The 24,761-nt window shown below is 42.5% G+C and overlaps 1 protein-coding gene across 10 annotated transcripts in view; it reads left to right on the forward strand.

Moving 5' to 3' along the window:
- The window catches only part of CARMIL1 (capping protein regulator and myosin 1 linker 1), a 159,421-nt gene extending 137,809 nt beyond the window's left edge, over nt 1-21,612 (forward strand). For 7 of the 10 annotated variants that reach the window (XM_085537596.1, XM_085537598.1, XM_085537595.1 and 4 more), the window contains 9 exons: nt 3,415-3,481; nt 3,805-4,001; nt 5,966-6,072; nt 7,809-8,241; nt 11,035-11,113; nt 13,716-13,949; nt 16,640-16,774; nt 18,353-18,499; nt 20,559-21,612. In XM_085537596.1, the coding sequence (XP_085393722.1) occupies nt 3,415-3,481; nt 3,805-4,001; nt 5,966-6,072; nt 7,809-8,241; nt 11,035-11,113; nt 13,716-13,949; nt 16,640-16,774; nt 18,353-18,499; nt 20,559-20,695 (1,536 nt within the window). In that variant the 3' untranslated portion in view covers nt 20,696-21,612. The remainder of the gene's footprint in view (nt 1-3,414; nt 3,482-3,804; nt 4,002-5,965; nt 6,073-7,808; nt 8,242-11,034; nt 11,114-13,715; nt 13,950-16,639; nt 16,775-18,352; nt 18,500-20,558) is intronic. The other 3 variants (XM_085537602.1, XM_085537601.1, XM_015855145.3) reach the window with 1 other exon arrangement.
- The last annotated feature ends 3,149 nt before the right edge of the window (nt 21,613-24,761 follow it).

The raw sequence follows: 24,761 nt of genomic DNA on the forward strand, positions 1-24,761 counted from the left end.
TGAGCACATTCTTGAGCACTGTGAGTGATTTCCACTATCTGCATAGTCAAAGAATGTAGAGTGTCTAAGACCATGTTGCTGCTAAAGGCATGTTGTTTTCTAGCATTGGAAACAAAGCTTCAAGCATTTAAAACGTGATCTCAGTTGTTTTTAATTCCCAAGACACTGTTGTTCCTCCATGAACATTTCCATGAAGGTAGTGTGAAGGCACAATGTGTGCAACTGCCAAACCTGTGCTGCTTCCCTCATTGATGGGAAGAGAGTGGAGATCTTTCCCCGGGAGTTCAGCCATCTCCTCTGGTAGTGATATGAGCTGTGCAGCTGTAGCATGCTGCACAGCAACTGAGATATTAAGCTGAGATTAAGTCTAATATTTTGTAGAAAGAGCAGCATGGCCTATTTAAATTAATACTTTGACCCATTTTGCTCTATGTGCAATCTAGAAAGATCGTTTGGCAAGAAGCCTTTCATCTGTGCACTTCCTAAACAGGCTGCAAAACAGAAGGTTTTTCAGTAGAATGTACGTAGAGCTGTTATTCATGCTGTTAAAGCCAATGGGAGGCATCTCTATCCCTCTGCCTTTATCCCCAGCAACAAAGCTGAAGATGGATCATACCAAGGTGTTTGGAAGTTCTAGCACTGATCCAGAGACTGAGGTATGATCATCAGCACAAGCTCTGCAGGGTCATTCAGGGGCATTTTTTTTTGTCTGGGAAGGAAGGTTAAATCTTAAATGGTTGGAGGGCTGGCACACCTTCCCCATAAAGACAGGCTGAAGGAGCTGGGCTTGTTTAGCCTGGAGAAGTCTGCAAGACCTCATTTCAGCCTTCCATTATTTAAAAGGAGATTTTTAAAAGGACAGGAATCAACTTTTTACTCAGGTAGATATTTATAAATAGGGGAAAAGGGGGAATGGGTTTAATCTCAAGGAGGGATGGTTTAGATTGAATGTCAGGGGGAATTCTTTACTGAGAGAGTGGTAAGGTGCTGGAACAGTCTGCCTAGACATGTTGTGGATGCTCTGTTCCTGGAGGTGTTCAAGACCAGGTTGGATGGAACCTTGGGCAACCTGGTCTAGTACCAGATCTGGAGGTTGTGGCAATGCCCGTGGCAGGAAGGTTGGAACTTGATCCTTGGGATTCCAACCCAAGCCATTCTTTGATATTGTGATTATATGATCCTATTCCTTGCTGTCAGGAATATCTTGGAGTCTTCAAGTCACTGCACAGGAACCTCAGAACTTGCTTTGTGCTTTTTGTGTTGGTGCCCTGGGCCAGTGCAGGACTCTCAGCTTGTCTGTGTTCATCCAAGAGCACTCTGGCCACTGGCTGTGCAGTTACAGAGCTATAAGAAGCTTCCTAATAGCCCTGTCTTCATTTTTGAATCTTCTTGATCTTATGATCTTCTGCATTATCCTGATGCAGTTTCCAGTTGCACCACCAGAAAACGTGGCAAGCAGGCCAAAATGCATGCAAATATACATTAACATGAGAAATAGGCTGCAGCTGGAAAAGCAGTTCATAGTGACTGTTAATTGCTGTCCCCTGAATGTTGAGGTACTTCAGCACATCACTGCATGAGGTGCAAATGCCTTCAGCTATTCCAGGTTTGGATGAGAGCAGCTCATGAGCTTCCCTTGATCTAGAAAGGCAGCTGCTGAGCTGACCATCTGAGGCCATCCAGCTGCCTAGCCCTCGGACAATTTGGCTGTAAAAGTTCTTTACCTCTCCAGGCACTTACTACAGAATCATGGCATAAACCTTGCTTTTGGTTTATTGGTAGCTCACAGAGTAGTACCTGACCCTTTGATGCGATAGCACTTTGCCTTCTCATGTAAGTCTGCTCAGATGGCGACCTATTTCCTGTCTGATCGCGAAATGGTTTTAGTTTTTATGCTTGTCAAATATAGACATGAAAACCTGCTCAAGCTGAAGGTGTCTTTCTTTTCCCAGTGATGTTTGTGGCAGTAAAAGCAGAGCTCTGTTGCTCACACAGCGCTATCACTGCCCACTCAGTGATTCTGGCGGCCCTTTGCTGACCTTAAGAAGACCAGTAATACCTTTCCTCTTTCTGAAAACTTGTCATAAACCTGAGCATGTGAGCAGTGGCTTAATAATCCACCTAACTACTTCAGATGGGAATATAAATTCAGTACATGTGAGTGTAGGCACTGAACTTTCCTTAAAGAAAAACTAATAAACGCTTAAACAGTTCACGACGTCTGAAGTTTTAAAGCCAGCTATTCCTTTTCATGCTCTCATAAAACTGATCAAGCTAAACTTGATTATCAATTCTGTTTATGAGTTATGAGCCATAACAAAATCCAGACTGGTACCCCAGATGGGAAAGCATTCAGTAGGACTAGAAAATAAGTGGAAGTGAACAGATGTTTCTAAAGCCAGTGCATATGACTGACTACCACAAAGAAAGCCCATCTTTTCAAGAGCCGTATTGTTTTAAATTAGCACCTTAAAAAACATGCAGCTTAGCTTTTCTTTCAGAACTCTTATGATGCTGAGCTATGTTAAGAGGCACAAAATTGACAGCATACACTTTCCTGTAGCTAAAAGTCTTGCCTTGCAAGACCTTCTGGAAGAATTCAGGCAGGAAAATAAGGGTAGCTTTCTTCCAAAAATAACAAAAACATGTCTGAAGTCTGGGCATTTGTGTTCTGAAGGCAATACATACATTTATTTTGGTAATGTGAAAGTGAGAAGAGTAACAACGTGTAATTTTCAGTAAATACCTTGAATGTACACCAAGACAACTCCATACGTTAGTATATCTAAAATCCAGGGAAGTTATGTGGTTAGTGGAGATATTACTAACCCTGGAATGGTATTTCTGGTATTTTGAAGAAGGGCTACGTGCTCCAACACTGCATTTTCCTATGGACGCTTGGTGAGCTCTGCGATTGTATTCACAGGTATAGGCACTTTAATTTTAATCATTCTCGGTGATCTAGCTGAGCAGGTATATTTCATATTGAAAACAAAAGCCAAAACAAGTAGAAGATCCATCCCTGGTGTTATCATGAACCATGCAGTAGAGGACAAAGTAATTACTTCAGTTGTCTGTGCCTCATGATCCTGAATGCAAAGGTATTAGTAATTACTCTATTGTATGATTGAAGATCAGTGAGTTAATGCTTCAACAGTTTGGATGATCATCCTGCTTACAATCTAAGGTTTTAATGTGAAGAATAACTGCCTCTCTGGTTCACTTTCAATGTCAGCTCAACATAATGCCAATTCAGAAAATGTTACGGATGTTTGAGAAAAGGAGGAAAGAAAACATTTCCTTCCTGGTATTAAACCCAATCAGATCTTGAGGTTTGCTGTCTAGAAGGGAAAAACTGTTCATTGTCATTTCTCCTGTCCACTGAAGTTATTTGCTTTTATTTTATATTGGTAGATGACTCCTAAATCAAAAAGGAAAAGTATTCACAGTAGAATGCTCCGGCCGGTGTCCAGAGCTTTTGGTAAGTGAGAATTTCATAACCCATTTTTGCTTCTTTGCTTGCTGAGATTCTTCTAGATAGTTCTTTATTCAAAAGCACAGAAGACCGTCCCTCCCTCTGGATTGCATTTGAGGCCCATGTTGTTTGCTTTGTCCTGGGAATCTTCTAGTGTGTTTGGTACTAAATGTCTGCACATAATGGTCTGTCTGCTCACAAACGTGTTGTGGCTGAGTACGTTCTGTGTACGCGTTTATAACTGTTACCCACAAAAGAGAGGAATGGCATTGTCTTTTTATTTTTCAATAGCGTGTTAAACCTAATTAGAAAGTTTTGATTTCTCTTAGAGATGGAATTTGATCTAGATAAAGCACTGGAAGAAGTACCTATCCATATAGAAGACCCACCATTTCCTTCCAGCAGGCCAGACAAGCGAACTTCTGGATTCATTTCAGAGTTGCCATCAGAAGAAGGGAGAAAACTTGAACACTTTACAAAGTTAAGGCCCAAAAGGAATAAAAAACAGCAGCCCAGCCAAGCAGCAGTAAGTCTGTGTTGAAGTATTGCTGATGATGTTGTCTGTTGATTCCTTTTTGCCACAAGTCAGGTCTTGCAAAGACATAAGGATGAATGTTAAAGTTTTAAAGTCTATAGCCAACTTCTTCATTTTTCTTCTGGTATTCACGTGTTTAAGTGTACAATCCCTACTAGAAGCTTTTTGTCTTGCTTGAAACAACCTAAACCCAGGATAGTTTTTATCCTTTTCTTATTTGCTTTTGTTTTTTAGCGGAAGCGTTTTCTGATAGCATGTGCACCTTTTGCTGAGAACACAAAATGAGATGAGACTTTTCAGTTCTATTGCAAGGATTTGTTAAGTCTTAATCCCTTTTTTTTTCTGCCTGCTTTAGGACTTGGTAAATTGGCATGATTTCCTATTTCCAGCGGCTCTCAGAGGTGCTACCCTGTGACACCCAGCTTCCCACAGCTCCCAAACTAAAGATGATGTTTGGGCCAGCAAATCTGCATAGTCACAGATCTGCTTTTCATGCTGGAGCCTGCCTTAGAAAAGCAAAACAGAGCACTGTCTGTCTATAAAAGGCATTTGTGTGAACCCAAGTATACATGTGTGGGGTTCCCACAGTTCCATTTCCTTGGCGTTCCACATCAAAGAAGATTTATTTCTCTGATGGTATATCCTCGGGGAATGTAAGGACAGATCTGAAGGAGTTACAGAGCTATCTCATGGCAACAGAGCAGAGCTGAGGTGATAAAATAACCCTTATCAAGGGGCTGCTGTTGTTTCTCTGAATAATGTTGCCTAGTAATGAATGTCTGTGGCCTCCTCTCTGCCTTGAGAGAGTCAGAGGGGAGGATCCTTGAGAATCTCCTTAATGCTGGGAAAGATCTCATCAGGCACCTTTTTGCACCACTTGGAAGTGGTGAAGCCTTCAAGCAGGGGGAGATATCCAAGCCAATTTTCCATTCCCTTGAGCTTTACAAGGAAAGGTAGAAGTAGCAGGAGGACAGCCTGGTCTTTACATTATAGGGAAAACACATCATCTGTGTTTACTTCTTCTGATTCCAACTCTGCAGAATGCACATGTTTTCCGAATTGCTAAATAGCTTCTCATCTGAGTTTACTCAGTGCATCGAGTGCCATCAGCCTAGGGGTGGGGAAGGAATAGGGTCACGGGAGGGCAAGTGTTCTGCTGGTAGGCTGATGGCCAGAACACAAAATGCCTTGCTCAGTGGAAATAGAAAGCTTACTTCTTGTAACAAGGAGGTGCTACTTTCCATGACAATACAATGTTCTCAGAATGCTCCTCTGCATTTAGTTAGTTAGGAAATAGGAGTTTAATTAGTTACAGAAATTGAAAGGAGCTTTTTTAGCTTGAAATCATTTGTCTCTGCCTTTTTTATGGACCATTTAATTCCTTATGAGTTCTGACCTTAATAATAAGTCTAAACAAAAACTCAGAAGACCAAAGATGCTTGCTTCATGCTTCCAAAAAATGAAACAGCCAAATGTTAAAGGCTAGAATCACAAGTAGACTCTGTCATTGTTTGCAGAATTGATTTGCTGATGTTTCTGCCACTTTGCTGCTACAGTATGCAGTAGTTTGGAGAAAAACTGGAGATGCAAAGGCACAGTCTCAGATCCACTTTCTCTGCAGGTGACCACTGTAAATGCAGGATCAGAATTTTTTTTTTCCTTTTCTGCTTATTTTGTTTCTATCTAAACATGTGCTCTATTCTCAAAAGCACAAGGCATTTGATTCCTGGCATCATGCAGTATCCAGCTGTGATATCCAGTTTGCCCCTGCTGCTTTGAGTTCACTGTAGTGCATCAACTGGCCTGAGTAAAGGGAGAATTTTGGTAGTGCTTCCTTTGCACTGAGGTTTGGTTGATAGTGCACAACTTTAATAACATCTCAATTCTTAGTAATTATCATATAAACAAAAGCGTGTCAGCTCTTTTATGCTATAGAGAGATTTTCTTTCTGTCAGGTATCTGCTGGAGTGCCTCCAGATGGTGAACAGAATGGCCTCATGGGAAGGGTAGATGAAGGCGTGGATGAATTTTTCACAAAGAAAGTCACAAAAATGGATTCAAAGTAAGTTCACTTCATGTGGTTTGTTGTTGCTTTTAATTTATTTTTATTTTTAAATCTATAGCTTGGAAATTATCAGTTCTACTCAAAAGTTGTTGTTGAATTCTGTTCTCAGTATCCAGGCAAAGTCAGAAAATGCCTTGTTTGTCTAAGATAACATGGTGAATTGAATTACCCGCCCTTAAAAATGACTACTTTGAAATGAATTGCCTCAATATGCCATTTGGTGTGAAATATAGACTCGTGGGTATGTTTATTACTTAGCTAACTCAATGTTGCCTGTCAGTGGAGCCCATTAGAACTAAAGCAAAGCAGTGTATTTGTTGCGGCTCATCTCTTCAGTGCCAATAGTACACACACAGGTGTGTCTATGTAGACAGGACTGATCAGGCACAAATAGGATTGTGAAAGTTGTAGAAATACATGCTAAATATTTTTAAGCAGTTTAAATATTCCAGATTTAGGTAATAAATTTGTCTGAAAGACATCTCTCCTCTAGTTTTGTATAAAAGGAAAAAGAGTAGCTTATATAATTCTGTGTAGCTGGTTGTATGCTTACAGAACCATGCACCTAGAAGTTTGTGCACTAATGCATGTGTGCATTTATACACACACAAAAATACTTACATAACTTAAGTGAGAAACTATGGGCAAGTTGAAATGACCTCTTCTGTACTGTCTGTGACATCCATTAAGGGAAATGGTAGGTGTTAACTGGTAGATAACTGTGTCAAGAATAGCAAATGTTTTTAAATCGGCATGTTACAAAAATGTGTAGTGACATGTGAAGCCATGTGTGAAGTTCTGTGTGTACTGGTCAAATCATGGTAGCTTTGAACAATGGATTAACCAGGTTAAATTCAGGGTACTGGCAGACCACAGCATCCTACAGTGTTTCCCTTGGGCTCCCGCTAGCCATTCATTTCAAATGTCTCCATGATCTCTCACTATCTTTGTGTGCACATCCCTGGCCATGTGCTTGGCTCATGGATCTTTGCTCTCATGAGCTATCTCCATTTGCTTCATCAATGTGTCTTTCCAGTTGGGGTGTTCATGCAGAAATGCTATGCATTGAGCTATCCCTTAAAGCATGAATACTCTGCCTGTAAGATGCCTGTGAAAATCTTAACAACATTTAGGGTTTTTGTTTGTTTTGGTTTTGACTGGTTGGTTTTTGTTGGTGTTGTTGGGTTGTTTTTGTATATTTTCTTGTGTTGTTGTGGTTTTTAATTAAGTTTTGTTGGGTTTTATTTTTGAGGATGAGCATCTGCATTATAAAGATGTTGTCTCTGTGTTCCTTTGTAAGAGAAGACAGCTCAACCAATTAGTTCTTTGCTCCCCTCCCCCCCAAAGCCTCCAAAGGCTCTGCAAGTCATGTGCTTGGATCAGTTGCCCTCCTTATAACTACAGGTAGATCAAAACTAGAGGTGACATTCTCTGGAAACAGAACAGTGTGAAATTATATGTGCATAAACAGATGAGGCAGAGCTCTGCTGAAGCAACACCTCACTGGTGTTGAAAGCAGACAGGCACAGGCTACTTTTAACAGGGCTGGTCCAGGAATTCTCAAGACAGTATGACTAATGTTAATTGTTCAGGTTTTAATTTAATCTGAGCCTTGGGCAACATATGGATCATATAAAAGGCTGGCTCTGCCCAGGGGAAGATATTTTGTACTATTGAGAACAGATAGGGGAGGGAAGGGGAAAAGAGATTAAAATGTCCGTGTCTTTTATTAGGAGACCATCAACTAAAAGTTCAGAGAGCAGTGAGCCCAGTGAAGCAGGTGATGAGAAGAAGAAAAGGGACTCAAGGAAGAGTGGCTTCCTTAACTTAATCAAATCAAGAGGCTCCAAATCTGAACGTCCTCAGACTGTGGCGGTGGCTGAGGAGCCCTCCTCACCCAAAGTTACATCAAAAAGTCAAATGATGGACTCAAGTAAGAAGGAGCTAAAATCTACAGAGCAAAATGGTGGTACAGAGCGATCTGAGGAGTTAAAGACGCCAGATTCACTGGAGGAGATGCAGCCAGACGATGCTGCAAAGGCTGAAAGAGGTGACAGCAAAGGAAGCCCACAAGGAGGCCGGAGGTACGGTGTGCAGGTGATGGGCAGTGGACTTCTCGCAGAAATGAAAGCCAAGCAGGAGAAGAGAGCAGCCTCTGCTCAGAAGGTGAAGGCAATTTGATTTCTCTTGAGTTGTAAAAAATGAACAAAAAATAGGTGTCTTCAGTGGAGGGGATACAGGGACTGGGTCTTGTCATATCATTCCTGTTTTCTACCAGGGATTGCAGAGTTTTCCTGACAAAGAATTGCTTTGTGTTGTTGTGATTAAATGTGAATGCCCTGGCCAAGGACCAGGCTCCACGTATAGAAGACATGCCCTTAAGCCTGCGCTTTTTATCCTCATGCTGGGGAGGCAGCATCAGCTATTCATAGAATCATAGAATTACTCAGGTTGGAAAAGACCTTGAAGATCATCAAGTCCAACCGCAGCCTAACCTAATAGTACCTTAACCTTTAACAACCCTCTGATAAATCATATCCCTGAGCACCACATCCAAACGGCTCTTAAACACATCCAGGGATGGTGATTCAACCTCCTCCCTGGGAAGCCTATTCCAGTACTTAATGTTACACCAACACAAGAGCAAAAGAGGACACAATTGTTTGCATGTATTACAGAGTAATTTGGGGGCAACTAGCACCCAAACTAGCACAGTTTGTCTTCACCCTATGTGGTCTGTGATTTGTTCACGTATAATAGATGGATGTTTTATCTAAAGCTAGGAAAGGCTATTTACTCTGTGTGCCCTCCAATTTATTTTCATGAGTTGGACTTCTGTATTTTAAATACTAATTTTTAATACTAAAAAAAAAAAAAAAGAAAAGAGCTCCCCATTATCTTCATGTGGAAATATCCTCGCATTGCTACAAAGCTTTTTGTGCCAAACTAATTTGCTTGATGCCCATTTCCCTTTGAACTTCCTACTGTCAACCCCTGCTTCATCCCAGCTGCGATTGGTGTGCTCTAAAGTTACCAAAGGATCAGTAATTTGCATCCTTCTCTTATTCTTCAGCATGCAGGGCACTCATGTGCTACCCACTCCCCACCATAACCCTGCCGTGACTTGGAAGATGTTACTTGATGTCTGAGTAAGGCACTCAGTTGTCATTTTTGCCTTTCAGTACTTGCTATGATGGCTGAACTATTGCTGCAAACCCTCTGATCTTGTAATAAACAAATTCAAGTGAAAGCAGAGGCCTATGGCATGTTAAAGTGACCCTCAGCATGAAAATTGTATCTCTAAGGAAATGACCAATTCCCACCTTTCTAACTGGTGCTGCATAATGCCCACAAACAGTCTAATTGATTTCTAAGACACCAAGTTTTCAATTAAATCCTGTGTGATTGTAAATAGAAGTGTTGTAGTTTGCTGCAGCATACAGTAGATTTCCTCCAGCTAACATGAATTTTTACATTTGGATGAAGTGTGTGCTTGGCGCTCTTCAATTTCTGTCATCTGAAGTTTGTCACATCCAGGATGATGCATTTGAGGTAGTCTATGAGCGTACTTCTTCTTCCATTGATTAGCTTTTCTACCACTGATTGAAAACCCGAGTTCCATCTCTCAAAAAGGAGAGCTGTTACCTTTCCCCACTATTACTGTGCTTTTCACGTTCTGCTTTCTTTCTCAGTTTGGAAACAAAAAATGCCCCTTTCATGTTTGTCATCGGTTTCTCGCTCTCTTCCTGTTGTTGATGTACGAATATGAGAAAGAGAAACTTTTAAGAAAATAATTGATTTGGATTTTTTTTAAAGAGGTCATTGCTCTTATTTTTGTTGTATTTCATAAGTTGATGTGTCTCAGGTTTCTTTTTAATAACGACAAGAAAGCTGGATCTCACACACAGCAGGGCACCAGTTTGCTTCTTAATGTTGTCCAGACCATACCAAATTGAACGACTGTTCAAAAGAATTTTTTGCATACTTTATCCTACACTGCAATAGCAAATGGTTCAGTTTTGTGCTTTTATTCATGGCATTCACAAAGCTGAGAAATATATTTTGATGGTTGAGCCACAGAGCATCCCATGGCTGTTAAATTACTTAGGAGGGATATGGCAACAACTTCCCCAGTATCTTCAAATTTATCAGAATTCTAGCATGATGGAAAATTATATTTCCTTTAAGGTGCAGATGGCTGCTTATATTCTGAGCTATTTTACGTGAAAACAAAGCCAGAAGGTATTTACTATATTATTCATACCCTCCTGCAGTCTTGTTACAGATACAAGTGATGAGCAGGTGCACAGTAGATGGAAAGATGGTAAATGCTTTTTTGTTTTCTTTTGCTTAGAATACAATGTGAGAATTGCTAGATAAATATGCGCGGTGAGTGTTCCTGCTATGTGTGCCTAACAAAGTCTTTTAGCCCCATCTAGTGTTTACAGACTGAATTTTTAAATACCTCGAGTAAGACCTAAGAGCAGACCAAGCTCATATGCAACCTGTTTACGTACCCAACATCAGTATTTCTCAACTCTGCGTACATTCCTTCTAAAAGCAGAGCCTGGTTGTTATTTATCTAGATGGTAAATTTGCCTGCATTTACCTGAAATGCTTGACAGCTTATCAGAATAAATTTTAGCAGTAAGTGTTTCGTGTTGTCTCAGGACTGCAAACAACTTATGTTTACGCATGGTTTTTAACATACAAATAGTTTTATATGAAAAGCTTGTAGATGTATAGTGCCTTAGACTGTGGGTTGGTTTGGGGTTTTTTGGGGGGATGGGAACACCTGGATTTCCAGGACATGAAACAAGGAATTGCATCCAGTGAATGATACTAACGCTGATTTCTCTGCCTTATAGTTTCTGAATCGACACTTTTTACTAACAGAAGCATAGAGATATATTGTTTGCAAGTCTATTATTAACATGAGAGTTTTTCTCACTCTTGCAGAAACTTGGGAATGACACACCTTCCAAGGATCCTTCTGATGCAGCAGTGAGCTCAGAACGACTGGATGGAAGTGGTACAGGTACAGTCTGGGGCTCTTGATACAACTTTGCTCTCCATATTGTACACCTAACATTTGGTTAAGCAAAATATGAATTTACAGTTAAGAGAGCAGCATTAGAAACAAGGTCATGTTTGTACCATGTTTGATGGCACTTATCTTGAAGCTAGCTTAAGGTCTGTGCTCATTACTAGTTGCTCTACACTTGTGCTACGCATCCCAAAGATGGGAAAGGACTCAGGATGTTCCTGGGACTCCACCCAGAGAGCCCTGATTAGCAATGGAGATGCCAGAGCTGAAGTGAACTCAGAAGCCAGCAAAAATCTTTCATGCATGGAACTGAAACTTCTGAATATATCTGCAGGCTTCAGCATGACTAGTTTGCAAGTCTAATGGTAGTCAGTGTAAGTAACAGCTCTTACAGTCCTGGCTTTGGGCTCTTAGAAGAGACTTCTCACGGGCAATGGGCACTGGCACTTCCCAGGCTTTAGTTGACATGAAAAAAGCTAGGGCAGTTTGCAGAGTTGTAGGGCCTGGGACACAGCCCACATGCAAAAAAATAACATAAGTAAACTCAGTGTTTACAGCTCCATTTCACTTTGTGGCTAGTCCTGCTTTGCACTGGCCGAAGGCCCTTATCAGGCTGTAGTCTTGAAATGGCAATGCCTAAATACTTGCATCTTGGTGCAAGAGGAGTGCCTGATTGCTGGGCACACAGACTGGGCTGAAATCTAAATCCAAAAGCGGGCAGTTTGGTTGAGCACTTTGGAAATCAAATATGAGTATTTCTGCCTTTCTAAAGGTGGTTTTAAAAGGCTGCTTGTGCACAGCATGTTAAAGCAAGCTATAAATCAGCGACCTTAGGTCAGCCTGCTTGTCTTTTGAGAAGTACAGTTCATACTGTGTGTGTCTCCTGATACTGTCTAAAAATCAGAGGAGCCAGAATTACATATACTTGGGATATTAGCATAACTGTAGGTATCTGACCCCAATTTTTCCTCCAGTCCCTGTCTCTGTATATGGCACATTTCACCCCACCTCCCTGCACTGTTCCTGCCTCTTCCTTCTGCTCTCCACCTTGTCAGTTCTTTCTTTGTCACTCTTGCTTGAGAGCTCCCTGAGGCTGCTCTTCACTGCTGCAGCTACAGTTTGTCTTTGTTTTGGGTTAATTTATTTTAACTTACTGGGTTCTAATAAAATTAGCAGGCCTGGGGTTAGGAAGTTAAGAAAGAGAGTTAATGGAAAAATGTCTGGATGTTACTACAGGAAAGCTATGGACAGATTCAGAAGGAAAATAAGGTGTTTTTTTCTGGGGCTGGGGGAGGTGGGGGGGGGGGAGGGGAGGTTCTTTGCTTCACACTTCAATATTGTCTGCTTTTTTGTATGCATGCAGACACAGGTAGAGAAAGAGTCCTGCTGTTTTGCTCACAGCACAGAGGTCTGCTGCACACATGCAGACACAATCTCTCCCTGTCACATGCTCACACAAATATGTATGCAAGTGCACAGCTCCTCTGGTTAGCCAGAATTTAACTAGCTGGGCTGAAAAAGAGCTTTGTAGGCTGGAAAGATTTTTTGGACATTGGCTTGCAACAAACTATATCCAACATTCCCCTCCCATTGTTTTTGAAACATCTGTGCTTAGCACTCCTGTAAACAAGCAGGATTTCTGAAAGGGAATAGCAGGTAGGTAGGTCAAGTCTGAGCAGATTGTGGCTTCTACAGTCTACATATTCAGTTAGTCTGTCATTTTCTTCCTGAAAATAAAGATGTGATGACTGTTGAATGTCCCAAGCTAGTATACAGGTTCCAGGATTATCAGTATACCTGCTATGTACAAGCTTTCATCATCCTCAAAATAGAAAAGTAGGGCAAGCATTTTGCTTGCTTGCAACTTAATGTCCAGCGGGCTTTTTACCAACTGGCACAGCTAAATAGAGCTGATTTATGCCTTGGAAGTGAATGTAGTTTTATGCATAAATACTTCAAACTTTGTTTAGGATAATAAATTTATAAACTTGCTAATGCATAGAAACCATAGTCCATACACTGTGTTGTTAAGTCAATCAAAATATTAACTAAAGAATACTTTGATCTCCTCTGAGTTTCATAATCTTTTCAGAGCTTGCTAAAAGCAACAAATAACAAAATGTAGCCTGCTGACCACACGTTCCAGATTTATTTTCTGGGCCAGGATTTCTCTGTTGATTTTGGGCAGCCAACCTTTTGTCTGTAGAGGCACAAATCAGCCAAAGGCTGCCTTCTCTACTGATCCATTGCTGCTTCCTCAGCAGGTAGGCCATGCCATCTGCTCCCAGAATGATAAAGGGAGAATGAGGTCCAGCCAGCCATCGACCCAAATGTATTAAAAGGACTGGAGATGTCGTCACCTGTGAGGCAGTTATTTATGTTAGCACATGTAAGAATTGATGGGTATAGATGCTGTTCCTGTGGTGATAGGAGTCACTTACCAATGCTGCAAGGCTTTTTGTGTGTGTATGTGAACTAGTAAAGGTGTTTTCTATGTAAGTGTGCATACACACTGAACATTCCACATTGCATGAGGCTGTAATTTATGTGTCCATTTATTAAATGTCCATTTATGTGTCCATTTATATTTTAGTGCCTAAACTCCCGCAGACCCTTCCAGAGAGCCGGTTTGCCTCCAATAAAGGTGACTCTGTCTCAGCATCATCTGAAAAAAATGCGAAAGCTGAACCAAAGGCAGAAGCTGCAGCAAAGGCAAGAAGTTCTTCCAATACACCAACCAGCCCCAAGCCCCCGCTGCAGTCAACGAAGCCCAGCCTGGCAGGACGGCCCACGGTGCCACAGAAACCACGCTCTGCCTCTCGCACTGGTGAGGAGCTGCTGGGTACTTCTGAGTGGAGTTTCTGTGGGTCATGGAGGAGACACCCAGGGCCGCAGGCTGAACTTAAGTTAAATGCAGATGGATTCTTGAGTCACTTGCTCTCGACTTGCTTCCTTCTTTTCCATCTCCCTCTGCCATAATTCCAATGTGGTTATTTAAAACAGTTTAGCCTTGTGACAGTAAAATCTGAGGAGAAGCAGTGGAAACACTGACAGAGCTGTTCTGAGTTAGCCTGCTCTCATAGGAATGCTCAGAGATCTGCTTCAGAATGAAAACCTGTAGTAATTGTGCTGACAATACTATTTTCTCTGAGCACCTGACTCTAAATACTGAAGCCCTTGGGGTTTTTTTGGCTCTTAGCTCCCTGAGTGAATGCCTGTTAATAATTAGTCCAAACAACTGCTTCTCATTCTCTTTCATCTTATTTTGCCTGTGATTCTTTCCTTATTATTTTTGATTGGAATTAATTGTAGCTGTGATTTTACAGCCCTTCTGGACTGCCAGCTGAATGGTTATTTATTAACTTCTGCTCTGTCCCAGCTTCCCACCCAGATATTACCTGAATATTTCCAATATCATGAAGCAGATCTTCTATACACTGACTGCTGTTTAATAGGCTGATGACACAACTCCCTTTTCCCAAAGTATAACCACTGCAGTTTAGAGGAATTAAATGCTAGTTACTTACTCTCCTAGTTGCTGTACAAAATGGAACTTACTGCTGCTAATTGAAGAACGTGAGCATTGCCTCTAGGCTTCTCCCATGCTTACCAATGACCTGAGAAAGATTACATATCTGAGGGGGAAAGGGAGTAAATGGGTGATAAAGCCTCTTAATTGCCTTAATGTGTGCCTGACATTGCTTAAGCTGTCTTTGCACACAAGTGGGTGGAGTGCTGTTCATGTTCAGAATCACCTTCAGGTCGCAGACGGCTTTGTTTTACTGGTCATTTCAGAAATGGTCATAGAATTGTTGGGCAAAATGCTTGTAAAGATGAATACAATAGGAAAGCATAGCTTATCTCATGATGCTTAATCAATAAAATAGGCAGCGTGTTATCTCAAAATATTTTGTATCAAACAGACCTAAGTTGTTATCTGTTTCTACCAGTTTATATTTCCTGCAGAGAGGAGCCTACTGTGGACTTACAGGAACCAATTAATATTTGCTAGTAATAAGACAGCTCCTTGGGTGGCAGCAGAAGCAGCATCGTCTCTGCTGCAGTCTAATTTCTTTCATAGTACTTGTATTGACTTGCAAACTAAGGTCACATAGGTGATGTGATGAGGAAGCCAAACAATAATCCTATTTGCATTCTTGCTCCTGCTGTTGTTTATGGTGATGAGACCAAAGTAATGGTAGCAAATTTTTGCTAAGTAATCTGAGGCAACAGAGCACAGCTCAGATGTCTTCAAATTGTTAAAGACTGAAAGTGATTCCTTGGTAAAGCTCAAGATGTATCAGCTTTATTTCAGAAACGCATAGCTGCGTTTGCCAAGCACAGCGCTCATGCACAGAGCTTGATGTTGTTACCAAGTTTTCCAAAGCACCTGGCCTCACAGGCATGTGGAGGTCTTGAGAATTACTGCATCTGTACAGACTGAGTTGCATTTAGAAAGTCATCACTTTCACTTGCTGAAATTAACACGATTCACTCCTTTGTGATGACCAATTTGTGTTAACAGTAGGATAGATTCATTCCTTTTAATTTCCAATTTGCAGCTGAATTAACTCATATTCCAAATTTATAATGTATTTATTCTACAAGTATTATAGAATAGAATCATAGAATGGTTTCAGTTGGAAGGTATCTTTAAGATCACCTAGTTCCAGCCCCCTGCTATAGGCGGGGATACCCCCCTCTAGCAGGTTGCTCACAGCCCCATCCAGCCTGGCCTTCAATGCTTCCAGGGAGGGAGCATCCACAGCCTCACTGGGCAACTTGTTCCAATGTCTCTTCATCATCACAGTAAAGAATTTCTCCCTGGTATCTAGTCTAAATCTGCCCTCTTTCAGATTAAGCCATTTCCCCGTGTCCTGTCGCTGCCTGCCCTTACATAGAGTCTCTCCCCAGCTTTTATGTAGGCCCCTTCAGGTACTGGAAGGCCACTGTAAGGTCCCTGCAGAGCCTTCTCTAGGCTGAAGAGCCCCAGTTCTCTCAGACAGTTCTAATAGGAGAGTTACTTGATAACATGAGTTCCTTTTCTCATCTGTCAATGCAGATGTAACTTCTTAGCTGCTCTGTTGGAGATATATGCCAGTGCTTGGGAAGGAAATGTACAAGCAGTTTAAGTAACCCATTATAGCTGTACTTGCTTACCACCCAAATGAAAGCTGTTTGGTTTAAGGTTGAAAATGTGTTCTTCTGAGGATTGTAAAGGTGGTAGTCAATTTGCTATATATAATGTGCATTCAACCTTTTAGAGAAACAAAATATCCAGATGGCTTAAAGTATGGATTTGAATTTAAATTCCAGCTAGCATAAGTCAAAGTGTTCTGCTTTTATTTCCTCTTTAGAAAACCTTTACAGATACTATCATGCCATGTAGTGGTAATTTATTCCTGCAAGTATAGAGTGCTGTAGCTGTTTCTTTGTTTTATGTTGGGTTGAACTTTGGTCCAATTGCGAAGGTTTCCCTTTTGTAATCTCTCACCTTTTGTTCATGATTTTCCACAGAGGATGCTCCAGAGTCTCCCTCTGGCCCCAGCTCCCCAAAAGTTGCTCTGCTTCCACCTGTGCTGAAGAAAGTTCCCTCTGAAAAAGAAAAGGATGGTCAGAGCAGCCCCACGGTCAGATCATTTTCTCAAGAAGGTAGGAGTGGTGGTATAACTGTTGGTCCAGCATGATTTTCATCTGCTAGGAATCAAGTTGTCATTGTTTCCTCCTGGAAGGGAAAAGGATTATTCATATTGAGGAAAAAAGAGGAGAGTGTGTCTGGTCATGTCTTTCCACCCCTTCTCCACCTATGGGTTGATGCTCTATACATTTGATTTGCTTCATCAAACCAAGTGAAAGATTAATTTCTTGTTACTGATGATCTAGCTGAACAATTAAGGGATGTTTGTGCTATGTATGTTATGTTTTAGTTTGGTCTGATTCAAGATGTCGAGTGGTATTGTCACAGATAACAATGTGAAATGCAGCTCTGTTGGTCAGTAAAGTCCCTGGGGAGCAGCCCTTACTCCTCGTTGCAGCTGGCCTTTTGCTCTGTGTGTATTAATGCATGTACTGGGCTCACCTCACACTTGGGAGATATGTTGTGGTGTGTCAGGGCAATGCTTGGTACTTCTAACCCACAATAATAGACCACTGGCATCTCTTTGCTGCTTTTCATGATTTTCTGGATTTCTGCTTGTGCGGATGCATTTCCTTGCCCTGGCTCTCAGAGGAGAGTATGAGACATAGAGAAATAGTCACAAAACTATTGTTCATCATGGTGTTAGCTGGAACACAGACATGATTGAAATCTGAGGGTGAGACCTCCATCCTTTTGGACTCTCCTGGAGAAAGATAATGAGTCACATTTCCATCTCAAGGCGATTCCCATTGTATCCAGACTGGAAAAATCACATAAGCTGTGAGACAAAGGTGACCCTTCAAACTCTGCCAGGACTTCCCTGCGGGATGGGATAGGGCAGATATGTCACACTGGGTTGTGAAAAAGGAGCAGTTGTGTGGCCCACAGAGTTCAGTTATCCACTGATGGGAGGAGCATTTAATCCTGCCTTTAGTCCCATCAGAGTCTGCACTGAGACAGGTGAACTGAGCCAGGCTCACTTAACTGGTGCCATCATGCTGAGAATGGTTGCGATCACAGGCTCTCGCGACACTTGACTAACATTGTGTTTCTGGTTCCTTACATGGCCGCTATGCTTTGCATTGAGGTGTTTGGAAAAGACTGAATTCTGTCTCTTTTGATTTTTATTCTTTGTCAAGTTAACTTCTCTCTCTGTTACTGTTCTACTTTTGCTCATTCCTCCTTCCTTGCATTCTGCTTCCTTTCAGACTAGCATGCTAATTTATTTCTGCAACTGGTAAATCACTGCAAATCCACCTAATTTCATAAACAAAATTACAGCTACCGCCAAAGAAAGCTGCAAATTGCACGATACTTCATTATAAAGTCGCTTTATGTGAATGAGTTTAACTGTGCTGCATGGGGCAATCCCCAAATGCACTTTGCACAGACTATCTGTAAGGTCAGGCTGCAGTTACCAACATACACAAATATCCAGACTAGATTTAAGAGAGCATCTGGCGTATCGATTGCTGCTCTTTGAGTGATTAATTGGATGGGATGACAAATTGAAATTATTTATGCTACTTAATACTTTCTGTATATGGGCCTCTGTACGCTATGGGGTATAAACAGATCCGTTTCCCTGCTAGAGCGAACAGGAGAAGGTCAAAAAAGAGCTGCAGACCATGACTGTGCCAAGTCACCCGGAGGAGAGGGAGCCGCTTCGGGGCAGTGCTCTGCCAGTGCAGAAGAGGAAGGCAATGTGCTTGGGCTGAGGAAGGCTCAGCCAGCTCCTGGTTAGCAGTTTCCAATTTCATTTTTCATCTGAATGGTGCTCGACAGCTGGCACTAACAATCACTAAGAGCTGTGGTAGCAAAGAAGCCTTGAAAGGGTGCTGCTCTGCCAGTGTACTGTGAGAAGGGTGAAAGTCCCATGAGACATTCATCATCTTCCTGCACTGCTGGGCAGCCTGATCTACTGGGTGACAACCCTGCCCACAGCAGGGGCTGGAACTGAGTGGGATTTAAGGTCCCTTCCAACCACCCCGAGCCAGTCTGTGATTCTACGATGCGTGCACTGAAGTATTTCAAAACACATTTCAACCTGAGTATTGTTAGTGCCAGCTTCAGTGCTGTCACAACCATTTGAGAATGGGGAAAATCAGCATATTTTGATACAGCACGTTGTTCTCAGCCAGAAGAAACAAAAACAAAAATAAAACCCACAAGGAACCAAACCCAACAATGTGCTGAACCTCTTGAAAAGCACCTTGGACTTACAGTGAGCTCATTCAGCAAACTATAAGAATGGCTGGTTGAACTACATGTTTTTAAAATGTAAAAGCTCCTGTTCCCAAATGGTTTGTGTTTCCATGCTTCTCTGTAACCTCATAACCAGCTTGTTTAAACAGTGATTCCAAATTACTTTTTTTTCTGCAGCCTTTTAGTGACGTGTTTGAGTACCTTATGCATTTGCATTTACTCATAGCTCTTTTACTTATAGGACATCATGTATTCCTTCTGTGTATTTCCCATCATTCATTCTATCCTGCTGAGGAAACAGAAAGAACCTTCCCATCTGCCCCTCTCTTTCCTCAGCCTGGATTTTCTGATCACATTGTGGAATCGAACTTAGCCCACTCAGATTTGGAACCTCTTTTCACCATCACAACCAAATTATTTTAGTTAATTCTGAAGTAGCTCTCCAATAAAGTAAGTTTCAAAAGCCAAGATGCTGCTGCAGATCTCTGCAAGTCGCTTCAGTATCATTTATTTACTTCTCAGAAAGGGTGGTCAGGCAGTGGAATGGGCTGCCCAGGGAGGTGGTGGAGTCACCAACCCTGGGGGTGTTCAAGGAACTACTGGATGTTGTGCTGAGAGACATGGTTTAGAGGGAGCTATTGTTAATAGGTGAATGGTTGGACTGGATGATCTTTTAGGTCTTTTCCAACCTTGGTGGTTCTATAATTCTATGATTTCCTGAGGGCTTTACCTGAGATCCACTGCAGTCTGCTTGCAGTTTATGGACTTATGTGCCCAATGTATTTTCAGGCATTTTGGGGGCAAACTGCCCATATCTTTTTATTAGGCCATAAACGCAAACAGCTGCTGCAGCATGTGTTCTGGGTTTTATTTGAAGAGCGAATGGAAGCTCAAACAACAGCCATGCAATTACTCACAGGTACAATTATCAAGAATGATTCAGAGCCACAGGGCGCACCTGTTTCTTTGAAAAGCAGTGGTGTTTGGGAAGGTGGAAATACCAAACTTGTTATTTTATTTCATATGTTATTTTACTTTTTTTTTTTTTAGTAGAATTTGGGTATCTTAAATTTGTCGAGTTAAATAGCTTGAAAATAATTTTCTCAAAATCCTTTTCTCTCCCAGTTTACAAAGCAGGGATAAGAAAGCAATGATTGTGTAATTGCTAGCTCTTATTTCATCACATGTTTTGGCTAGCACGCGTGAGGAAAAAGGTATATGGAGTTGGGAGGACTGGTTGGGTCAGAAATGCGCCATGCATGCTAGGTGTGGGTCTATCCCATAGGGTGAGTGCTGGATGTGTCCCCTCTGCTCTCACCATGGCCTCCATGGCTTTTTCTAACTGTAACGTCTGTCTGTGTCACACTGAGGTGTATGGAGTTTCATACTTCAGGTTTGACTGCTCATCAGCCAGCACTGGGGAGGAGTTCACTCCATATTTTTCCTTCTCTCCATGTCTCTTACCTTCTTTTGGGTCAAATTTGTGGTTCAAGTGGATAATGTGGGAGTGGGAGCAGGCGCCCTATGCAGGAATGACTTCTTTCCTCTCCTTTCTGCAATCATTACTAAGGCCCATTTCTATGTTTTGTACAGCTGCCAAAAGAAGCCCCGGGCACCAGTCCCATGAGTTCCAGGAGCTGAAGCAGCGGTCCTTAAGTAAAGACGGCCATCAGGGAAGCAAGTCCAGTGACTCTGGTGAAGAGGCAGATAAAGATTTTATTTTTGTTTAGCCATCGGTCCAAGTGCTTTGTAGTGCGAGAGCTTTGATAACAGTCAGGGTACAGCAACCAGCAGCCCTTCCAGCCGGCTGCTCTACCACCACAGGTACATCCCCACCTAGTGAAGCTGATCTTCCAAACACCATTCCAGCTACAATCAGTTGGTGTTGATTTGGTCCTTAATTTCTGTTCTGTCTCACTCAGACATTCCTTCCAATGCCTTTGCTAAAGCCAGCAATCCTTTCATGTATTCTACTTGAATTTCCTCCGAAGCAGCTACAAAGAATGCCCTGCGTTAGGGCGTTGGGAAAGCAAAGCAAGTTAACTGGACACCGTCTTATGCTCGTACACTGTACAGCAGGTAATGTGTTGTACTGCTGAATGTAAATGTGTCAAACCTGCACGTGACTTACCTATAAATATATTCTTGCGGTATGCAATTGCACATTGTAATTATATTAAGAGCACACTAATAAAATAATTTGTATAGATTATATATATTAAATGCTTGGGTATGGTTTTTACATTCTCCCATAGGGAGCTTCTTTCTTCCTGTTCTTGTACTGTACATAAGGCTCCAGCGCTTACATTTGTGTACTGTCGAAAAGCACAACGGAGAAGGATCTGAATGACATATAATCTTGTTATGCTTCCACGTTCATGTATTAATGTATATAGTCGGTTGGAATGAGGGCAATGGAAATTTTATGAATATTGGTGTTTTCTAGATACCTTCTTCGGTTCTGTCCGCATATTCGCTTCCTTTCAATGTGTAATTCGACAAGAACAATAGTTGGACATCTGTAAAGACATTTCTGCTTTTGGGGAAGGGGCGCAGTTTTCACAGGTATCCACTTACATTACAGGCTGAAGGGGTTTTATTCATATGTATATTTGTAACAATAAAAAAAATGATTTTACAACTGAAATTGAGCTCCTCATTTTTATAGCACTGGTTTTGGGCTGCTCATCAGCCACTCAGACCGCCTGCCCCATGCTGAAGGCAGAGCCCTGGCAACCCCCAGCTCACTCACCTGGCTGGAAGGCAAGGCCTGGAAGGAGCCTGACAACAGCACCAGCCAGATTTGGACCTTCTCTATCCCCTCTTAGGCAAAGAGCAGGAAGAAGATCTCTCAGATGGGGCTGCCATGGTCTCTCCTGCTCCACAGGGTGGTTTTCATGCCTTGCCATAGAATATTGCTTGTGCAATACGCAGCTGGGGAAGGATTGTGGCTGTGTGAACTCAAACAGCCCTACACCGTGCCATTAGGACCGTTTTCCCCTCCCTGCTTAAGCAGTCTGAAGTCTGGATGATGGTTCTGAGTGTTTTGAAGTATTCCCTGATGAGCAGTAACAACAGTAAATATCAGCTTCTTACCATGAAAACAGCAATCACGTTACATTCCCCCCCTCTCCCAGCAGCAGCTGAGCCAGGTTGAGATGATCAAGGATTAGCTCAGCCCATTCACCATGGCCTTGTGCTGCGCTGCACTGGAACTTGCCATCATTTCTTCTCCTACAGAGTGGTGAGGCAGTGGCAAAGGCTGCCTGGGGAGGTGGTGGGGTCACCGTCCCTGGAGGTGTTCGAGGAACGTGTGTAAATGTGGCACTGAGGGATGTGGGCAGTGGGCACAGTGGGGTGGGTTGGTGGTTGGACTGGATGATCTTAGAGGTCTTTTCCAGCCTTAATGATTCTGTTCTATTGGGAGGCTTTTGCTTTGGGAAATCTCTTCTTTGGTTCTCTTCCCTGAGCTCAGGGACCTGGAAATCTCATGGGGAGGGCTGTCTCCCAAACTTCCAATCTGGCAGTGAAGAAACGGTGGCTGTCCCTCACATACTTACCACTCTCCACAGTGGGAAGCTGTCAGTGTGGTGATGCCTCCCAGCTAAGGGAGCTGCACAGAGAAGACTGAGGGGAAAAAAGGATAGTTGGGGTGGGAATATTCATGGCAGCACCCAGCATGACACATCAACATGGGATCTGCAGACAAAGGTGGGATGGGAGGTGGCACACCAGTGCTGGAAGCTGGGGTTTGTGATCTGCCCTAATGAGCAGCTTGTACCCAGCTGAGGATGTGGCTGGAAGAGATAAGTGCCTGCTTCTTTTCTTCATGAGACAGCGTTATCTCTGCACTGATTTCCGCGCAAAAAAGGGTAGGGGGGAGGATTCACTGACTCTGTTATTTCAGCTTTGTCTTGCCTTCAGCCTGTCTTTCTTCTGCTCCTCCACATTCCCCCTCACTGTGGTGCTCACAGACCCCTTGCTGGCTGTGGGGCTCAGTGCCCACCCTGCTCCCCCCACAGCTCTTTGGCACTGTCCCCTCCCAGTTCCCGGAATTTGCCTATATTTGCTAAAATGTTGGGATCGATGTTTGCGTTCTTCGAGAGCGTCGTGAATCACGAAGGAAACGGTTCTACTGGGAAATAGCATGTATGCTATTTTAAACCTGTTTCATACAGCCAGGTTCACACGGAAAACAAAAAGGGGCATTTCTTATTCTCTGCTGTGTAATTGCCGTAATCTGAAAATAAACCAATAAAAGAAACATCTGAACTAATGGTCTGCCATCAGCAAGGCTTAATGGAAAACATCATCCTGTCAAGTATGATTAGATTAAAGCCATTTTCAAAGAAAAATATATAGTAATAATGGAATAGTGACGTGTTTTTCAAAATACGAAACCTTCAAACTCTACAATGCAATGAACAGAAAGAATTCAATTGCCTTCTTCTTTTTTTCTTTCCATTTTCTGCTTTCCAAAACAAGGGTTTGAGATCTCCTACCTCACGCATTCCCACACAGTACAAAGCCATGACTGAGCACATCAGGGACATTCCCCACTTCTTAAAATACCACCTTCCTTTAACCCCTATTTAACCCCATATGGCAGAGCTATGCCTGCGTTGGCCATGAGCTGCACATGTGGAAGGCGCGTTCCTCATGCTACTCATCTGATACTCATAGAGATGGATCCAGAGTTCGGTGAGCTCCCCAAGCTCGCTATACCTCACACAGTGCCCTGTCAAACCAGTATATATAGCTCGCTTTGACCACCAGCTTTTTTTAATTCATGTTTTGTTGAGTAACTTAAGGTATCTGGAGGAGCCTAAACCCATGTTTACTACACAAAATTTCATCTTTTATGGAGTTTAATCAATACTGCTTTGTTAAATAGATAATACCGTGAACCATTTCTGTGCGGTCTGTATTGAAAAGGACCCAATGATGTTTCAGAAGGACATTTGAGTACTTGCTCATGCTATTAAGGAACCAAAATGTATGTTCCCCATACTTAGTTGTCATCTAAGCCCATTGCAGTGTTCTCCCAGTGTCTATGGTGTTTGTTGGGGGCAGGTTTTGGGGGGAGCAAAAGCATAGCCAATGCATGTGGAGCAGGAGAACTTGACCTCTGATTTTTTTTCCCCTTTGTATCCTACAGACATCCTGGTGTCTTTCCAGCAGAGGTGAAGATTAGCTGCACTGTCATCAAGTCCAGTTCCTGTCTCCACACAGGACTACCCAAAATTCAAACCCTATGTCTGAGAGCAGTGTCCAAATGCTCCTTGAACTCCAGCACTGGTGGCTGTGCCCGCTGCTCTGGACATCCCATTCCATGCCCACCACCCTCTGGTGAAGGACGTAAGGTGGTCTCAGTGCCTCTGTACTCTCTAAGATTGGATTGTGCAGCCCTGACCTGATCTCAGCAAAATGCAACTTCTAGTTGATTTGTATGCTGTTTGTTTCTATGTTTTCAGATCAAATAGAAGTCTCTGGACACACTCCTGAGGCCTCAGTGTCCTTCTTGTTGAAAGGTGCCCAAGCATGCATCGCAGTCCCAAGTGGGCCCATGGTATGAACACCACCTTTGCTGTTGCACTCAGACCCCTAGCACCACCATTCTTTTTGCTTTGCAGTGTGGGTGAAGCTGTAGTGTTCTGATCCAGCATGGGAACCCTCTCTGCAGTTGGCATGGAGGAGCGGGAGAGTCACAAATGTTACCAAACTTTTTTCCCTCTAAACATCACTCCTCTGAATTTTCAAGCCTGTCCCAAGCACTGCCCCCCTCCTTGGGCAGCC

Source organism: Coturnix japonica, chromosome 2 (genome assembly GCF_054131305.1).
Source record: "Coturnix japonica strain WE chromosome 2, WE-NBRP24, whole genome shotgun sequence".
In the NCBI taxonomy this organism is placed as follows: Eukaryota; Metazoa; Chordata; class Aves; order Galliformes; family Phasianidae; genus Coturnix; species Coturnix japonica.